This window comes from Camelus bactrianus, chromosome 6 (assembly GCF_048773025.1).
Source record: "Camelus bactrianus isolate YW-2024 breed Bactrian camel chromosome 6, ASM4877302v1, whole genome shotgun sequence".
Lineage (NCBI taxonomy): Eukaryota > Metazoa > Chordata > Mammalia > Artiodactyla > Camelidae > Camelus > Camelus bactrianus.
The window spans coordinates 94,682,671-94,700,591 of NC_133544.1; the positions used below are offsets into that span (position 1 = coordinate 94,682,671).

Sequence of the window (17,921 nt, forward strand, 5' to 3'; positions counted from 1 at the left end):
GAGCCTTTAACGAAAATTATTATATTACTAACTCCTTCAATATTGCCAAAATTACACTTAAAATTAAACCTTTCTGCCTGTAGTGTTTTAAACTATGAATTAAGTTGCCAAGATAAAAATAACCATTGTGAAAGGACCTTCAAAAAATAATGATTATTACAGTCACAATGGAGAAAAATAAGTCTTGGAATGCATCCTCCCATGCTAGACAAGAAAAATAGTTCAGAAATATATTAGGTAAAAATAGTGTTTACAACTGCTGCAATATGGCATTATTTAGGATATAAAAAAGAAAAAAATATGTTTACTCAATTGTTTGCTAGAGGGTATTTTTCCCCACTAGGGAAAAAGCACTGTATGAAATGTTTAGTTTAAAATTTTCCCCACATGCAAACTGTTAACCTTTATATTTAAGCAATTCTATTTCATACATGATTGTTTTATTATGTGCTCTTTAAACATATCATATTTTGAATTATTATGTGCTTTAAAAAGTAACTACTGCTGCTACTGTATATGTGTGTCTCTTATGACGATATTGGATCTCATGTGATACATTCTGGTAATATGGTCCTGGGAAGGTGAGTTGAATTCTGTTATTCTATTCCTATGGATGTAGAAGGGGCTCCTTCCTAAACTAAGTGAAATTTTATTGTGAAGTCACCTCAAAAAGAAATTACAACTACATGACCTCAATCTGAAACTGTTGGGAACAAGTTACTTTCACCTTTAGAATTTTTTCACATTTTAATGAGGGAAAAAAGTGCAGATTCTGTACATTTTTTATACCATCAGCAGAGCCTAGGGTATCACCCCATTATCAAACAACATTTGTATGGTGAAACATGAGTACCCATGCTATGCAGGATAAATACGTATAAAGATTATAAATGACCTCTAGTCAAATCAGCTTAGGTCAGATTTTTGATGCCAAATGAGTTTGTACCAAACTTTCAGATAAAAACCTTTCAGTTTTAAGTACTTCTTTGTTTGCCTCTTTGTGGTTAAGAAATCATGGATCTGTGAGACTAGAAAGACTGGCTTAAAATGGAAAATGTCAACTCTCTCTCTTAATGGACTCTTCTCTTGATTCTAACTTGCAGAGAACCCAAATTACCAGTTTATTTTAAGGCAGAGGGGCAAAGAACAGAAGAGAATAGGGTGGAGTTTGTAATGCCTGAATCTCGAATCAGGCCTTGTTTCCTTTTACTCTCACATTTTGTTCCCTTTAATTAAGATCTAACCTTATCTATGGTGATGTCATGATATCATCTAAGAAGATTTAAGGGAAAGGTTTTCCTCTGTCTAGGTGCACTGCAATGAGACATTAAAGCCTGCCAAGTCTAGTATTTTATTATACATTGATGATGATTCAGAAGGTGAATTTTGGTACAAGATTTGACATAACAGGATGCACTGTATCTTCCTTCTGGGCGACTTTTCTTCTATTATTACCCTGTAGAATTTGGTTTTGCATTAAAAACTGGTCAGTGGTCCTTTTATATTACCATTACTTACCTTTGTAATATACTTTAAATTCATGAGCACTAACTGCAAAATCACTGGTCAAACGTAGTGAAAACACAGATTTGGTACTTGTCACTGGCGGTGGCAGATGGAATCCTGTTAACCTAAAAACATAAATCGGATTAACTGTTAGAGTTATCGACATTTTACCTAATAAAGTTGAAAGTATTAAAAGTCATTTTATCAAATCCCCAAACTCTGTATAAGTGTGTGTGTGCGCATGTGTGTGTGTAGTGTGAGTTAATTTATGACATGTTGATTAGAACATATCACACATCAAAAACAATTACATAAGTATATGTAAATATACATTTATTTATGTATATGTGTATGTGCATTACTGTTTATCATATCTATCATACATATCATCTATATGAAAATATTGATCAATTCAAACTTTGGGAAATAAATTACGAGCGTAAGTTTTGGTGCATATTTTATGCTGTTGATTTTAACAGTATTTAGAAGACATTTTTGTCAAATAAATTATTTTCCTGAAAGTTTAAAATATAGAGTGGGAAATATTTAGACAAATTTAATATTAAAGAAAGAGATGTGATCTAAATATGAAATCTTGAAGCTGAAGTGTCTATAAATGAGAAGTGCTTCTGTTGTATCAGATGCCAAAATTCAGCAAGTGATATTAAAATTAATAGATGCAAATTACTTTTTGGTTAATAATGCGTATGTTTACATAACAAATATCTGTCTGATATTTTTCCCAATAATTTATTACTTATTTTTCTAATAATATATTGCATATAATTTCAAGCTCAATTATATAAAAGATGATTTACAACTGACACTTTATAAACCAGAGAAGACAAATTAAAAATAAGAAAGAGCACATTCATGGGATATAATTTTTTTAAAACTAATGAAGATGGCTATTTTTTAAAATTTTTGTTTGAATTGCCTGTATGTTATTTTCTCATTTTTTACTCTTAATGTAAGTGTGAGAATTAAGAATTTTATGCAATGGAATTATACTACTTTTCTTTATATACTTACTATTTTGCCCAACAATATATAGGTAAAATTAGTCTGTACTGAAATTATGATATATTTTCACTTCTGAATAGCAGTAGTTTCTGTTTGTCTCAGGCCTACTTGCTCTAAAAATGTATTAAGAACTCCAAAGAGATTTTGTGGGCTAGATCTGCCAATATTTACCCTATTTAATTTTTTATAAAAAACATTTTAAAATGTGCGTTTATTACTTTATTTAAAAATAACCAAAATAAGCCCATTACATGTTGATATAAATAATGTAAATAATATGAAGTAACTATCTTTTCCAAAACAAAAATTTAAAAGAATACACTGTATTCTATTTTTGCAAATCTCTTTAATATTTGGCCTATTAAAGAACGTAGCTGGATTTTCATATCTGCTTCTTTGTTCAATATTTTACAATATGTTATTTCGCTTTATGTATATAAAGAACCCTGATCTAACTTAGATATTTAATTGTAAAAGGGAAGAGTATTCTATTAGCTTTTGCACATAAACATGGACACTCTTCTTTGATACCACACAAAAACTTGACTAGTTACAATGTTGAGTTGAAACCATATCACTTTTTTGCACTCTGTTACATTAAAATCTGTTGATTCACCCTGCCTTTTTAATAGATTTTTTTTCACTCTTGCATTTTTTGACATTATGCATTGGTCATTTGAAATATATTGGTTCACAGAGTTAGATCTTCCAAATATCGATATATTTCACTATAAAATATTTTAAAATCACACCTATTTTTATTTGTACTCATCTCATGAAAATCTTTAAGCTTGGGGAAGCTCTAAAGCTGACAGTGGTGGATTTAAGTTTTCCAAAATTCTAATTTTATACTTGAAAAATTCATATTTTATCATTGACAGCAAATCCTGTCATTTATCTTCCTTGAACAGGGAAACAGTTTTATGTTTTTGGAGGGAGGGGGAAAATATATACCAAATACCTAAATGTGACTAATCATAGTTTATCTGTTAGTCATTCTTTCAAATAAAAATGTTATTCCATGATAAAAGTGGCTAGCTCAGCTAGCCCGCTCAAACTGTTTCTCTTCAATACAATCATAATATTTTGGTAGGCATAAAAAAGGATTTTTTTTTTGCACTTTTTTCCATTTTGTCATACTGGTCAATAAAAAGAAGTGTAATAAAGGGTGGCCATTTAATGAAATAATTAGACAATGACTACTAGTACAATTTGAAGTAACTAACTGTGTTGTGTTAATGCACCAGCAGTTTTATACCCACCATCACTTTTGTACAGGAGGGCAAATGTCAACCCAGAGAAAAAAGGTGTATAATATCTCACTATTATTATGGAAATAGTTTTGTTTTTGTGGAACTCCTGAAAAATGTTTCAGGACTTTGAAGAATTCCATGGTTCACATTTTGAGAACCATTGTTGTATAGAAATCTACTGCAATAAATATACCACAATTCATTTATTCACTGACTATTGATGGATACTTGGGTTGTATATACTTTGTTCAGTGTGTTTCATCAACATTCTTGTAAAAGTCCACTCTTAAAACACTTATGTAGCATTTCTCTGAAGTGTGTAAGCATTTACAATTTTAAATTTTCATATTTTTTACTGCATAAGGTATACTCTGCAAGGGTATACTTTTTGGTTAACAATGCTATCAAACTGTCAACCTGCCTTCTAAATTCCTTTATGATTTTCTCTTTTTTCCCTGATTAGAAGTATGTCTCTTAAATTATAAACATATAAGTTGCTTTAGTTATATTTTGTTACTAATGTGTATCTCATTTGCATTATAGCCAGATAACATTTTCTGTATGAATTTAATCCTTTGACTTTTATTGAGACTAGCTTTATGGGTAGGATATTGTAAATATTTTATTATATGCCTGGTTTTCTTATAAAAAACAAGCATATTATTTTTCTGTTCCTAATCCAAGTTACCACAAACTTAAACAATACCCATTATTGTCTCACAGTTATGTGGATCTAGGCAGAGAGTAGCTCAGCTGATTCTGTGCTTAAAGCCTGATAAGGCTGAAATCATGGTATCAGCTTGGTTATGTTACTTTTTTAGAACCTCTGGAATTTCATTTGCTTCCACTTCCAAATTCAGAAGGCTGTTGCTAGAATTCAGTTTCATGCAGTTGTGGGACTAAAATCCCTGTTTCCTTGCTGGCTGATGGCTTGGGGTTATTCTCAATTTTTCAAAATAGCCAGCATTCCTTGGTTTGTGGCTCCCTTCCTCCATCTCCAGAGTCAGCAATGGCAATCCAAGTTTTTCTCATTCTTAAATCCCTATTGTTTCCCCTTCTGCCTTCTCTCTGCTGCTACTGCCTTTGTCCTCCACCTGGGGAGACTTCTCTGCTTTTAAATGCTAATGTAATTCAATGGTGCCTAAATTGATAATTCAAATATCTTCCTATTATAACATATGTAATCTTAATTCCATTTGAAACGTTCCTTTTGCCAAGTGCTATAACATACTCACAGGTTCCAAGGGAACCATTATTCTGGGATTATTACTCTGCCTTATATAATGGGTATATATCAGAGGCTAGGTGCAGCATTCAGTATATCCTTTGAATAAATTTGTTAACCCTGTTCAAATGGTGTCTGTGCTAACTTTATTTTTTAAATCTGAGCTACTAGATACTGAAACAGATATGCTGAAATCTCCCAATATGATTGCAGATTCTTATATATTTCTTTGTAGATATGTCCATTTTTAAATATATTTCTGGCTACATTATTAGGTGTATACAAGTAAAAATTATTGTATTTCCTGGTGAACTAGATATTTTGTTTTTATGAGATGACACTGTTTCTAAAATGAGTTGATCTTAAACTTTATCTTATCTGATAGTAATAAATCTACAATTTTCATTTATTAGAATTGAGCTGGAACATCTTTTTACCTTCAACCTTTTGGTATCCATTTTTTTTGTTTTTTGTAAATGTGTCACTTAGAACCACAATATATTTGAGTTATACTTTTATATAGGTAATATACTTTTATAAGCTAATATTATAATATTGGCTTTTTTGCTTCAATGAACTATAATATACATATAGAAGTTTACATAAATCAAAATTATACATACTGTAGAATTATCACCAATGAAACAAATTTCAAATCAAGAAATAAAACATTGCAAGCAGTGCTGAGTGCCTGCTTATGCTTCCTCCAGTTCAGTACTATCTCAATCCATCCCAAGGGTAACCCTTACACTGACTTATGACAAATTAGTGTTCCATGTCTTAAAAGTCTATATAAATGAAATTGCATAATAAAATTATTCTACTTCTGTTTTCTTTGATTCAGCATTACCTTTGTTTTATTATAGCAATAGTATGAAATTTAACTTTCCTTGCTACATAGGAATCCATTTTTTTAAATATGCCTTAATTTATCCATTCTACTGTTAGTGGACTTCTTTTTCCCAGTTGGGTCTTGAATAAATAATACTGCCATAAACATGTGTTACATGGTTTGTAAGCATATATGCATAGTTCTCTTGAGAATATATCTAGTACTAGAATTGCAGGGTCATTGGGTAACTAGTTGTTAAATAAATAATTTTCTAGATTTTTTCAACATTATCTCTTGATATAAATATGTAAAAATAAAATATTTCCCACTTTGAATGCTCAGAGTATTTTTTTTTTTTTTTCAGAAAAATAAGGAACATTGTCAGGGAGAAAAATGAAAAATAGTTTTGTAACAAAAAAGTCTGAAAACCTATTTACTTCATAGCTAGACTGTTACAATGTTATGTATGATATTATATTATGAATAATGGCCCTCCAAAATTGCCCAGGCTCTAATGCCTATAATATTTAAATGTGTCACCTTATATGACAAAAGGAACTTTACAGTTGTGATTAAGTTAAAATCTTAAAAATGAGAGATTACCCTAGATTATCTGGATGGGCCCAAATTGCTCACAAGTGTTCTTATCACAGGAAGGTAGGAGGGTCAGAGAAAGACTAGGAAGTATGACAATGAAAGCAGAAGTCCAAGTGAAGCAATTGCTGGCTATGAAACTGGAAGAGGGACACAAGCGAAAGAAAGGCAAGCAGCCTGTACAAGCTGGGAATGATAAGGAACAGATTTTCTCCTAGAGCCTCTAGAATGAATGCAGAGCTGCTGACACCTTCCTTGAAATCAGGCCAGTTAAATACATTTTGGACTTCAGTTCTCCAGACCGCAAGATAATAAATTTATGTTGTTTAAGACATTAAGTTTTCAGTCATTTGTCTCATCAACAATAGGAAACTAATACATGGCTCTCTTTTGGGCTTTGAAATAAACATTTTAAAAAAGTGTCTAAAATATTAATTTATTCTATAAATAAAAATGGAGGTCCCATGGACTCTAGTGACCCCTATAATCACTGAGACCCATGTTGATAGTATGCAAAACAAGTAATTCAGAGCCTATTGTTGCAACATTTATTTGAATATAATGTTTTTAAAAACCTCTCTTTGTAGGTAAAATATGCAATTTCATCCTCAGAATAGAAGTCATAGGGACTGGAAGAAATTACAGACTTGAAGAAGTTCACAGTAGAACCAGGTCTAGAACTACAACACATTCTTATGTCCCATTTTTTAGTGAACACCCTGTCATTGTCTCACTGTCTTTGGCACAGTAATAAAATCAAAACATTAAAAGATTTGAACTACTAATGTACATATAAACATACAAATTATTTTACATGCAATATCAGATTTATTTTTACACTCATTCAGATTCATTAAATAATCCAATAGTTTTTATAATATTTAGAACTTTTTACCATTAAATTATCCAAGATGATAGAGGAGGACAATGTGAAAAATTTTTTCCCATTTATCAAAAGCTAGTTTTCTGCAATTAACTTTAAATAATCAGCATGTAATAGCTTGTTATACAATGAGAGATTTAGTTTTATTTTTCATTTTAGTAAGTGAGAGAAAGTGTATGTTTTAAAATTTATTTTTATGATACTTGTATCATTGTGAGGATTTGCAGTATCTTGTTTTACTCCCTTCTGTAATACATTGCTTGATTGATTTGAAAATAAGCTGTCAGTTATGAATCCCATTAGTTACTTTTCCTTACAAGACTTCATTTTGTAATTTAATATTCATATGTGATTATTTATTAACCATCTCTCTCCTTTGTACGCTAAACTTTGTGAAGTCAAAGTTTGGAATTCATGCTTCATGCAATGCTTACCATATTAAGAGGCTCTCAATAAGCAGCTGTTAAATTAATGAATGGGAGTGATAGGAGAATATGAAAGCCGTTAGAGCACTTTCTTTTTCAAACCAAGCATTGTGTTCTTGGAACAAAGTTCTTAAGAATCATAAGAATGTCCAGGCACTCCACTTGTTAAGAAAATTCAGGTTGTCTGAATGGTAGTCAGATAGTACCTACGTAGAGACTCTTGTTCAGATTTATTTTATACCATGTTATTAATCTCAAAAGCTTAAATGAAGATCATATATTTTATGTGCATCTATTTGAAATATCTTCAGGATATAACTATATAATTAAAAACCTCATTTTTCAGGTAAAGCTAATATGATTTGTATTCTTAATATGAGTTACAAATTATAGTATTTAAATATACATGTATTTTACCTGAATTTAACACATTTTCTAGATATTGTGAAAGCATAATATTTTATGAATCAGTATAATATTTTCCATGGAATAATTTGTACCAATTCAGATATTTGTGATATTCTTAAGTTATTCTTATTACCTTATATTCTTAAATTTTTCATATATTCTTTAATTATTACCTTATGAATTATATTTTCTCCTATTGAAGTATGGTAAAGTTGAATAGTGAATCACAATTTATGTTCCTTTGAAAAGAATACCAGAGTCTAGCCCTATTTTTCTTGAATTACAATTAAATAAATCAAAACTCAGAAATGATCAATACATTATTTAAATTCATACAAACTGGTAGGCAGTGTAGCAAAGATACAAACCCAGATTTCCAACTCCAGTCTATTTCTTTTTCCACTATGATTTTCTCATAAGGGAAATGATTTTTCCATGAAGGCAAAATGCATATCTTATTCTGTCCTTGTTTCTCCACAATGCCCATATAAGTTTTGTAACAAATATTTGGAATAGATAAAAATACAATTTTACCCACATGATAACTTTAAGTAGTTGAGGCTGGTAAGAACTGTATCATAAATATAAAGTCATTGAGTTCAAGGCCAGAAAAGTAATGGGGAACCCCTGTTTGTACTTGTTGATACCTTTATAGCAAATATTTCCAGTGATTCATAAAGGTATTTCCCTACTGGGAAAACTAAATAAAATTAGCAAACAAATATATCAGTGGAAAATCCTAGGATGATGCAATGTAAATTTCCTTTGGACACTTTGTTTTTAATAAAAATTAAAATTTGAGAAGTTGTGGCCAGTAAAGGATTGAAATGTATTCATTTTGCTAAGTAGCTACTTAGCTGTTTGCCATCACTACAATCAATATTTTCTCTCACCATAAATTTAATACTTAAAAAATGCATGTAAACTCAGATTAAAGGACAGTCATTTCCTTTTCAAACATTTAGTTTCGTGAAAAATTCACAGCATTTCCTATATTTCACATTTGTATTTAGTGAATGTTTTCTCATGGACCAATACTAGTTTATGGCCATTGTTCCAGTAAATTCTCTCTGGACAGAATGACACAACATGTTTGTTTTTTCATCCTACATTTAATAGTTTCTAATGTATCATTCCTATTTTCCCTTTCCCTAATTTCACATTCACTCCCAGTCACATTTTAGCACTTTGTTACTAATTAGGCAAAACACTCATTAGAAACTGTGGAATATTCTAAAATTCGTGCACTTAAAGCAAGTGAACCTGTCACTTCTCATGCCTGCTTTTAGATGAAAACATTCTTTAAGCATTTCCTTTTACAAAGATTTAGGAACATTACTGATATTCCATACTGTAATGAGTAACTGGTCACAGGGAGAATTAAATGATTAACGTATAACTCTATATTAATGACTAATATGAAAAGTACTAAAATAATTATTTGGTAATTAATGCAAAATTGAGACATTTAAATTATAAGAAATTCACTTAAAAATGTCAATATGTATGCTCTTTAAATAACAGGCTGCTCATTTAACCTTTTTTTTAAAGGATTAATGGCAATTAATGTGCCATTTTACAGCTTAATGTAATGGAAACCCTTAAAACATGAAGGCTGGTGGATAAGAATGATACCTGTATCATTATCTAAATGTGTTTATCAACTTTTAACCATGACATGTTGTTTCTGAGAGACTTGAGCATGGAGAATGACTAGATCTATATACTATCTTTAACAATGTGATCAAAGGTCACATTGCCTTTCAACTGATTACAATATTTCAAACTTTCTCTAGTTAAAAGAAATAATGCAAAAGTCACAGTTTTAAATTCAATGGCTATTAACATAGTACTGCTCATAGGGAGATAGAGGGAAAGCAGACATGGGGATTGGAAAAGACATAGAGAGCGAGCTTTATATAAAAATAAAAGCAGTAACACTACCAAAATCCCAGGATTTTGTGATTGCTAAATAAGAGAATTCACATGGAATGGCACTGTGTGTTTTGTGGAACCTAAGAAATAGCCACTAAATGTTAGTTTCATTAGTGCTTTGATTCAAAATCCATTGCTCTTTTATCTGTACTCAGTAGCATGCTAAGTCTAAGACAAATTGCATTACAACCCAGCATTCTTATGGTGATTTCTCATTATTCACAGTAAAATTTTGGGATCTGAATTATCTTACAATTTTACTTTGGTTGTACAGTTCTTACAAATGATCCAGGTGATATACAGGGAATTCTCTGCTGAAACATACTGTTAACCTATTTAATTTCAAAATGAATGGAAAAACCACAGGAACAAGTAGATATTTAAAGTAATGACTGTTCTGTGAGAATAAATCATGTAAACTCTATTGATATCAGGCTATATGAAGCACAGCATCATAATTCATGTTTATGTCAAGATGTCAGTAATTATAATATTAAAGGAAAAGATGGTTGTGGCAATATGTGAATGATTATATCATTTGCTGAGAGTAAGTGAGCTGAAGCTTCTATCAAATTTAAAATTCCCAGAAAAGGCATCATGTATGAGAAAGGCAAATTTACAATGTTAGGAATATGTGCTATGTATACATTTAGATATGGAAATGTATATAAATAGTGATCTATATATGCATATGGTTCTGGATTAAGGTAAATATGGATATGACTAGGAATATCTTAAAGATACAGATAGAAAAGTAGGTAACCAACATTCCTTTCTAGTATTTTCTGATCTTTCCACTGTTTTGAGGTGCCTGTAAATCTTGGAACTACACTTGCCAGAATATTTCTCTTTGCAAGCAGTGTTGCCTATTAGATTTTGCCAATGAACGCACTTCCCATAAGACTTGGAATGGGAATTAAGAGTGTAAGCCATTGTTATGTGTTGGTATATGGGCAGCAGTAGGTGTTAAAGGTGAGGTTTTTTTCATCAGCTTATCAGAATTCCTGTTTAAAGCAATTGTTTTGGTGCTGCAAAAACTTGAGTTCTCAATTAGTGTTTTCCTGTGATTTCTGCAAATTCCTGATTCCTTGAAAGCTAGTGAAGGTTCTCGCTGACCTTCATCCCCCAGCCTTAAATCCAGAATTCTTGTTATTAAATGTGTTTCTGCTTTGAATATGTCAGTTTTTTTTCTTTCTCATCTGAACTCTGAGAGATGAACAAATACTATAAAACCACTATCCCATAAAGGAAACATTTTCTTCCCTCAAAACATAGCTTGAGAGTATCTTCAACTCACTATTTCTGAAGTCATTCTATTTACAGAAAACTCATTCTTTCCAGTGACTTTGGGGTTCATCTTCAGGATCAACATTTTATCCAGGTCCTATGAAATATACTACTAGAAGTTTTCTTCAAAATTCAACCTTTTCAATTTCTTCTCTGCTACAAATACAACAAAATTTCTATAATGTCCTCTCTTTCTGATTTTCTTTTTTTGATTCATTGAGTCATTTATCTTTAAAGCTGTAAGTGACCATAATTCTAAAAGCAGCCTAATTAAGTCATTGAAAAAAACTGAAGTATAGATGAGTTATGTTAGGGCTAATCAATATCAGACATTTAAATATATTTTACAGTGTCCCCATCTTGCATTAACACCTGCAATTGTTAATGAATATACTATTTCCAAAGTTTGGGGTTTTTAAGAAACAGCTGAGATATCCATACAACTGGTAAATGACATAGCATAGCATCTTGAAAACTTTTTCTCGTAATTCATACACATACACAACTAGTGAAAGACATAGAGCCTTGAGAGCTTTCTCTAATCATTTTAGGCTAAATAAAATCATAATGTCTTCACTGAACTACCTCATAAAGAAAATATTAATATGAGAATGCAGTGACATAGAACATATGTGCAGTCATTTCCCTACCTAATTAATTAGTGAATTTGGGCATGATTTATGAACTAATTTAGTATTATCAAATGATAATTTTTTATTGTGAAATGCAAAATCATTCAGTCCATTAATCTATTATTTTAAAATAATCATAATGCAGATCCAAACATTTTAAAGTAGATTAAATAATAAACTACTTTATATACTGTTATCAACTGTTTTACTATATATGAAATTTTTTAAATCACCATTTTACATTATCACTATTAAACAATTGTAAAATTTGACACTTCATAACACTGAAGATGACTAAGTTCAATAAGTATTAGCAAACATAGTTAGATAATGATAATTATTCCATTTTTATTTTAGAAATAATGTCATCATATATCTTGATGTTCCATTTTCAATATTCTAGGGATTCTTGAGTGATATTTACTAATGTGGGAAGTCCTAAATAATAGTATTTTAATAGGCTAATAAATTTATATAATTTAGTTTTAATAAAACATGGAAATATGACCGGAAGTTGCAATAGATGTTACACTGACTCATTTACCTGTTTAAAAAAGAAAGACTCCTGTAGAAGTTTTGTTTTCTCCCATTATCGACAGGTTAATATTGTAACATTAAAATTGGAGTGATTAGAATAATTCATAAGAATAGTGCAGTCACATAGCATTTTCTTGATAGCTATGGTAAGAACTCATTGGAACAATAGAAGTACATTTTTTTTAATGCCACATTAAGGGGAGTATTTAAGAATCACATTTCTTTAAAAGTTAATGAAGTTTCTATGTGAGAAGGTAAGCTAAGGCAATGATGCAGCCTACATGGAAGAAATTTAAAAATTGAATCCTATATGGCTAATAAATAGCCATATATCTATAATACTTTCTTCTAATTTGGGACATTTTTGAGAGCACATTGTTAACAATTACACCAGAAAAATAGACAAAAAATTCCAAAGAATGTCCTGGAAATCCAAGATGTTTTTTCCCCACTAATAATAGTCACTGATGTATCAGATACTGTAATGTTTAACAAAGAACTATGAGTCATTGTCTGTATCAAAAGTGGTACATAATAATCTATAAAGTATGAGTCAGAGTGAAGGTAATAACTTTTATTTGAAATAAGTATGTATTCTAATGTGAAAAAATATAAAGCAAGTAAAATAAATACCAGTAGACAAATGTAAATTACTGTGTATAGTGAAAATAACAGAGAAAGGAAAAATAGTACTTGCTTATTAACATGTACATTTCTCAGACTTCATCTACTTATGCATCATGGACAAAGTTAGAATGATGGCATAATATTGTTTTTTTAAGCAAATATCTTGTTAGGTTCAGGAATCAGCATTTCTTTATCATATTTTATAATTGTTAATATGTCTCAGTATTAAATACATAATGCTTACCTTAAAAGGAATTTTAAGTATTTTTTATATTTTATATAATTTCTTGAGGAAACCCACATAACTTTTGATGCAACTTTGATAGAATATTATAGGAATTGTAGAAATAGTTTATTTTTTATATGGAGTAAAGTAAAATGAGATGAAAGAAAAGCGATTCAATGTATAAGGTATTAGTTTCCTGAAAAAGAGGGCATTGTCAAGTATAATACTAAACAATCATGTGCATAAAAAAGTGTTTAAAATAATTTACATTAAAAATATTGTCATAGTCTGTAAATAATGAGACATGATTTAAGAAATAATGTATTTTTCATCATTACATCAACAAAGATATAGATATAACAGAAAACAGAACCATAATAACTAAGTACTGGTGAACATATTTAAAAACTAAGTACCATGAAGACAAAAATATCTGTAAATTTATATTAGACAATTATATAAAGGACTATAACCAGTTATTTTCATTAGCCCTAGGGGACAGAGAAAGGAATGGACTTAATTTACATGTTAAAGTATTTGCTGATCCTGTGAAGACTTTGGAATATTCTTGTGAATGCAACAGAAATATAACTTTCAAGACAGCATATGAGATGGCATGCTGTTATATTGTAGTAGTTTTATTAATCATAGACTTAGTATTTAGATAGTTACATTGGAATGAATACTTATAAAATTAACTAATGTATTAATAAAAATAAGAAGAAAGAGAAGGACAAAGAGAGTGAGGCTATGGAATGCAGGGAGAATAAAGGCAAAAACAACAGCAACAACAATAACAAAACTTCTCATTGATTTCCCTGGTGGCCAGACAAGAAAGCTGCTTAAGCAGGCATTTTACTCTGAAGTTCCATTGAAAAATCCCTGGAAACACAATCTGTTTGTGATGTTCCAATGATGTTTACATTTTACATGTATATGTGAACAAGGACATGACTTCATAATGTCTACTATGAAATTTCTTTCTGAATATTATAACCTAAGTCCTCTGATAGGTGCAACATTTTTATCTTTAGACAAACTAACGCCTAACCCTGACCTCCACACCTGTGTATATGATCACTATTTTACATTCCCACTTTAATGTCTAATCATCTCAGGCAAATGTCCAGCACCTAAATCTCAATTCAAAAGACCTGTCACTTCCTCAGTCTTCTCCTTTCAGTAAATTCTATTCTTGTTGTTGTGAAGGCTAAAAAGCTCTGCAGCTTTTCTTGATATCTCTCTCACACATTTAATGCATCTAAGAATTCAGTGGAATATGTCCTCTAATGTCACAATATACCCAAGTATAATGGCTCCTTACCACCTCCTCTGCTTCTGCCACAATCCAAGTCACCATCATCACGCCTTTGCAAATCTCTCTCTCCCAGTATACCTTCAATTCCATTACCAGAATTATCTTTTGAAAATACATGTTGATTCATATACCTTCTTCATTGACATCCAAAATCCACCACTGACTTCCAAATCTCTTATCACAATCTGCCTATCTGTTTCTTTGTTTATTGCACATCTGTTCTCACTAGAATACAGACACTGCCAGGGCAGAGAAATTGTTTGCATTTGCAATGCATACGCCCTGGAATAATGGCATGGCAAATAGGAGGCTCTCAAAACGCTTTTGGAAGAATAAATTTATTTTTTTACTTAAGGTAAATTTTAGAATCATTAATGTTAATAGATATATATTCTCAATACTTTTGAGCTAGATAGAGAGGAAATGAGACATTTAAAGAATTACAGGCATACCTAATTTTATTCTGCTTTGCTTTATTGCACTTTGTATATACCGCATTTTTTATAAATTGAAGTTTTGTGGCAACCCTGTGTCGAGCGAATCTATTGACCCCTTTTTCCCATCATCACTTGCTCAACTTTGTGTCTCTGTGTCACTTCGTAATTCTTGCAGTATTTCAGACTTACTTTACTATTATCAAATTTGTTATGATAATCTGTGATCAGTGATCTTTGATGTTACTACTACTCACTGAAGGTTCAGAGGATGGTTAACACTTTTAACAACAAAGTATTTTCTAAATGAGGTATATACTTTTTTTAGACATAATGCTACTGCACAATTAATAGACTATCATATAGTATAAACATAACTCTTTATGCACTGGAAAACTAAAAAATTTGTATGACTCACTTTATTTGCATTGTTGCAGTGGTTTGGAACCAAATCCACAGTATGAGGTATGCTTGTGCTCTGTAATGGCTATAGTGTTCACCACATAAAAACAGAGTAATACAAGAGAGAAAATGTAGTCCATCCTAATTCTAATTGAGAGTTATATATATGAAACAGATTTCAAATCCAGGTATTGATTGCCACTCCTATTAACTCTGCTTAAATTTGGACCCTCATCTTCTCTTATCTAAACCCTTTTGATAAACTCTTAGTGTGAAGTCCATCTGCTTCTAGTCTAGCCTACTTGAAATCTGAGTTTCCTCCACAGACCTCCTAAAGTGACAATTTATAAATATTTGACCTTTGAACTACCTTACTTTGATACTTACAGTCCTTTGGTAACAATAACATACTCGATAAAGCCTATGTTTTTGAAAGTCATTCATCATTGCACCCAGCCTAGCTTCCCAGGCTAGTGTTTATTCCAATTTAATGACTATACTCCAGTCATTCTGATCATTTTGCAATTACATACCACAAAACGAAAGTGAAAAAGAAGAAAAACATTAGAATGAGTCAGTTATTTATTGATTGTTCATAGTTCCCACATCCATGCTTTTATACTCTGTACAGATTTCTGTGACATCTGCTTTCCTGATGGCTTCTGCATATTAAAAACCACTAATGAGAGATCAGATATAGGGAGGTGGAGAGAAGTTATAATTCCTTCTTTCTCTCTTTTATTTTGCTCCTGGAAGCAACTATGGAAGTTATGTGTATTGCTTTGATGATCCCAGCTTTGAGTCTGGAAACAGTCCTTCATTGGTGATCATGTGGTTCCTACCTGTACCCCACATACACCCCGATGCTTCCCTCCCCATTGCCCGACCTCGAGCCTCCCTGCCTGCCTTCGACCATCCCCAGCACCCCCATCCTGCCGTGACCTACCTGCACCTGGGGCTCCATCCTGCTTCCCTCCTGGGGACTGGCCTTCTTGGACATGTGCATCCCCTGGCAAGCTCTGGAGCCCTGAAGTACCTGAAGTAACCGTAAGTTAAGGAAAAGAATAAAGTTCAATGATAAAGAAAATTTCTATAATTTTATTCATTGAATAATGTTTTTTACGTTTAGATATAAAATATGCGTATCTGTGAATGCATGAATGTATTTTGGGTTTTTATGTAATAAAATTACATATTAACATTTTATTTCTTTAAAAAACTTAAGCATTGTGGCAAAATGTTAGCATTTAAAAATCTTTCTTTTAAGAAATCAAATAATATACAAATGCTTTAAGTTTCTTTTTCACCTTTCCTTTATCCCATTCCCTTCCTCCCATCCAAAGAGGTAACTGTTACCTGAAGTCAGCGTTGTTTTACTTTCCCAGCTGTTTCTTTTTCGCCAGTCCCGCGGCCTGGCGAGGGTGGGGCTCCGGCGAAAGGATGAGGGGAGGGTTCCCCTCCCGATCTCAGAAAACTCCCAAAACAGGAGCGGCGTGCCCAGCTGCCGCTGCCTCAGGCGGCCGCGAACCATTCAAAGGGCCCGCGAACCATTCAAAGCGCCCGCGCTGAGGTACCCGGCGCTCGCGATTGGCTGAGCCGGACCAGCGCCCCTGGGCGGGGCCGACCCCCACGCAGCGGCCGCGGGTCCCGCCCCCACGCAGCGGCCGCGGGTCCCGCCCCGCTGGTGCGCATGCGCGCAGTCCACAGGAAAGAGTCTGCGCACACTCCGTCAGGCCTCCGACCCGCGCGGCGGCTCGCTCCTCTGTCCGCGGAGGCTTGTCGGCTCGGTGAGACAGCAAGAGCTGCGGCCGGCAGGAGGCTGTGCGGACCCAAGGCGGCTGCGGTGTCGCCGGCCTGTGGAAAATGCCACGAGGCGGCGCTTCGGTTCGTTGCTGAAGTGACGGCCGTTCCCCGCCCCCCCTCACCCCTGAACCCCCTGCGACCGCCGGGGAACAGCCCGCCCACGCAGGGAGTACCGCACCGAGACGCTTCGGCAGGAACGAGGCCGACGGCCGGCTGTGCCGGTTGCGCCCCTGAGGTGAGTGCGGGCGGCGGCGGCGGCGGGGCGCGGGGCGCGGGGCGCGGGAAGGACGGGGGTTGCGGCGGCTGCCGCCCCGGGTCCCCGCGGGGGAGGGAGGCCGCGCGGGCCTCTGCGGGGCGGGGAGGGCCGGCGCCGGCAGTCTGGGCGCCGGGGGCCACGGCTGTGGGCGCGGTGAGCACCCCGGAGCCCTTGTCGCTCCCCACCCTGAGCACCCCGGAGCCCTTGTCGCTCCCCACCCCTCCCGCGGCCCCAAAGTTGTGCCCCCGCCGCTTGGGCGCTCCGGCGACGGGCGCGGAAGCCTCCGTGGCGCTCGGGCCGCCGCCGAGCCCGCCC

The 17,921-nt window shown here is 33.6% G+C and overlaps 1 protein-coding gene across 1 annotated transcript in view; it reads right to left on the bottom strand.

Annotated features, from left to right (window-relative positions):
* LOC141578037 (uncharacterized) overlaps positions 1 to 17,098 on the bottom strand; it is a 102,229-nt gene extending 85,131 nt beyond the window's left edge. The window contains exons 1-3 of the mRNA XM_074366595.1: positions 17,076 to 17,098; positions 16,494 to 16,583; positions 1,519 to 1,631 (exon numbers count right to left, since the gene is read on the bottom strand). Coding sequence (XP_074222696.1) covers positions 1,519 to 1,631; positions 16,494 to 16,583; positions 17,076 to 17,098 — 226 coding nt within the window. The remainder of the gene's footprint in view (positions 1 to 1,518; positions 1,632 to 16,493; positions 16,584 to 17,075) is intronic.
* Positions 17,099 to 17,921: the final 823 nt, after the last annotated feature.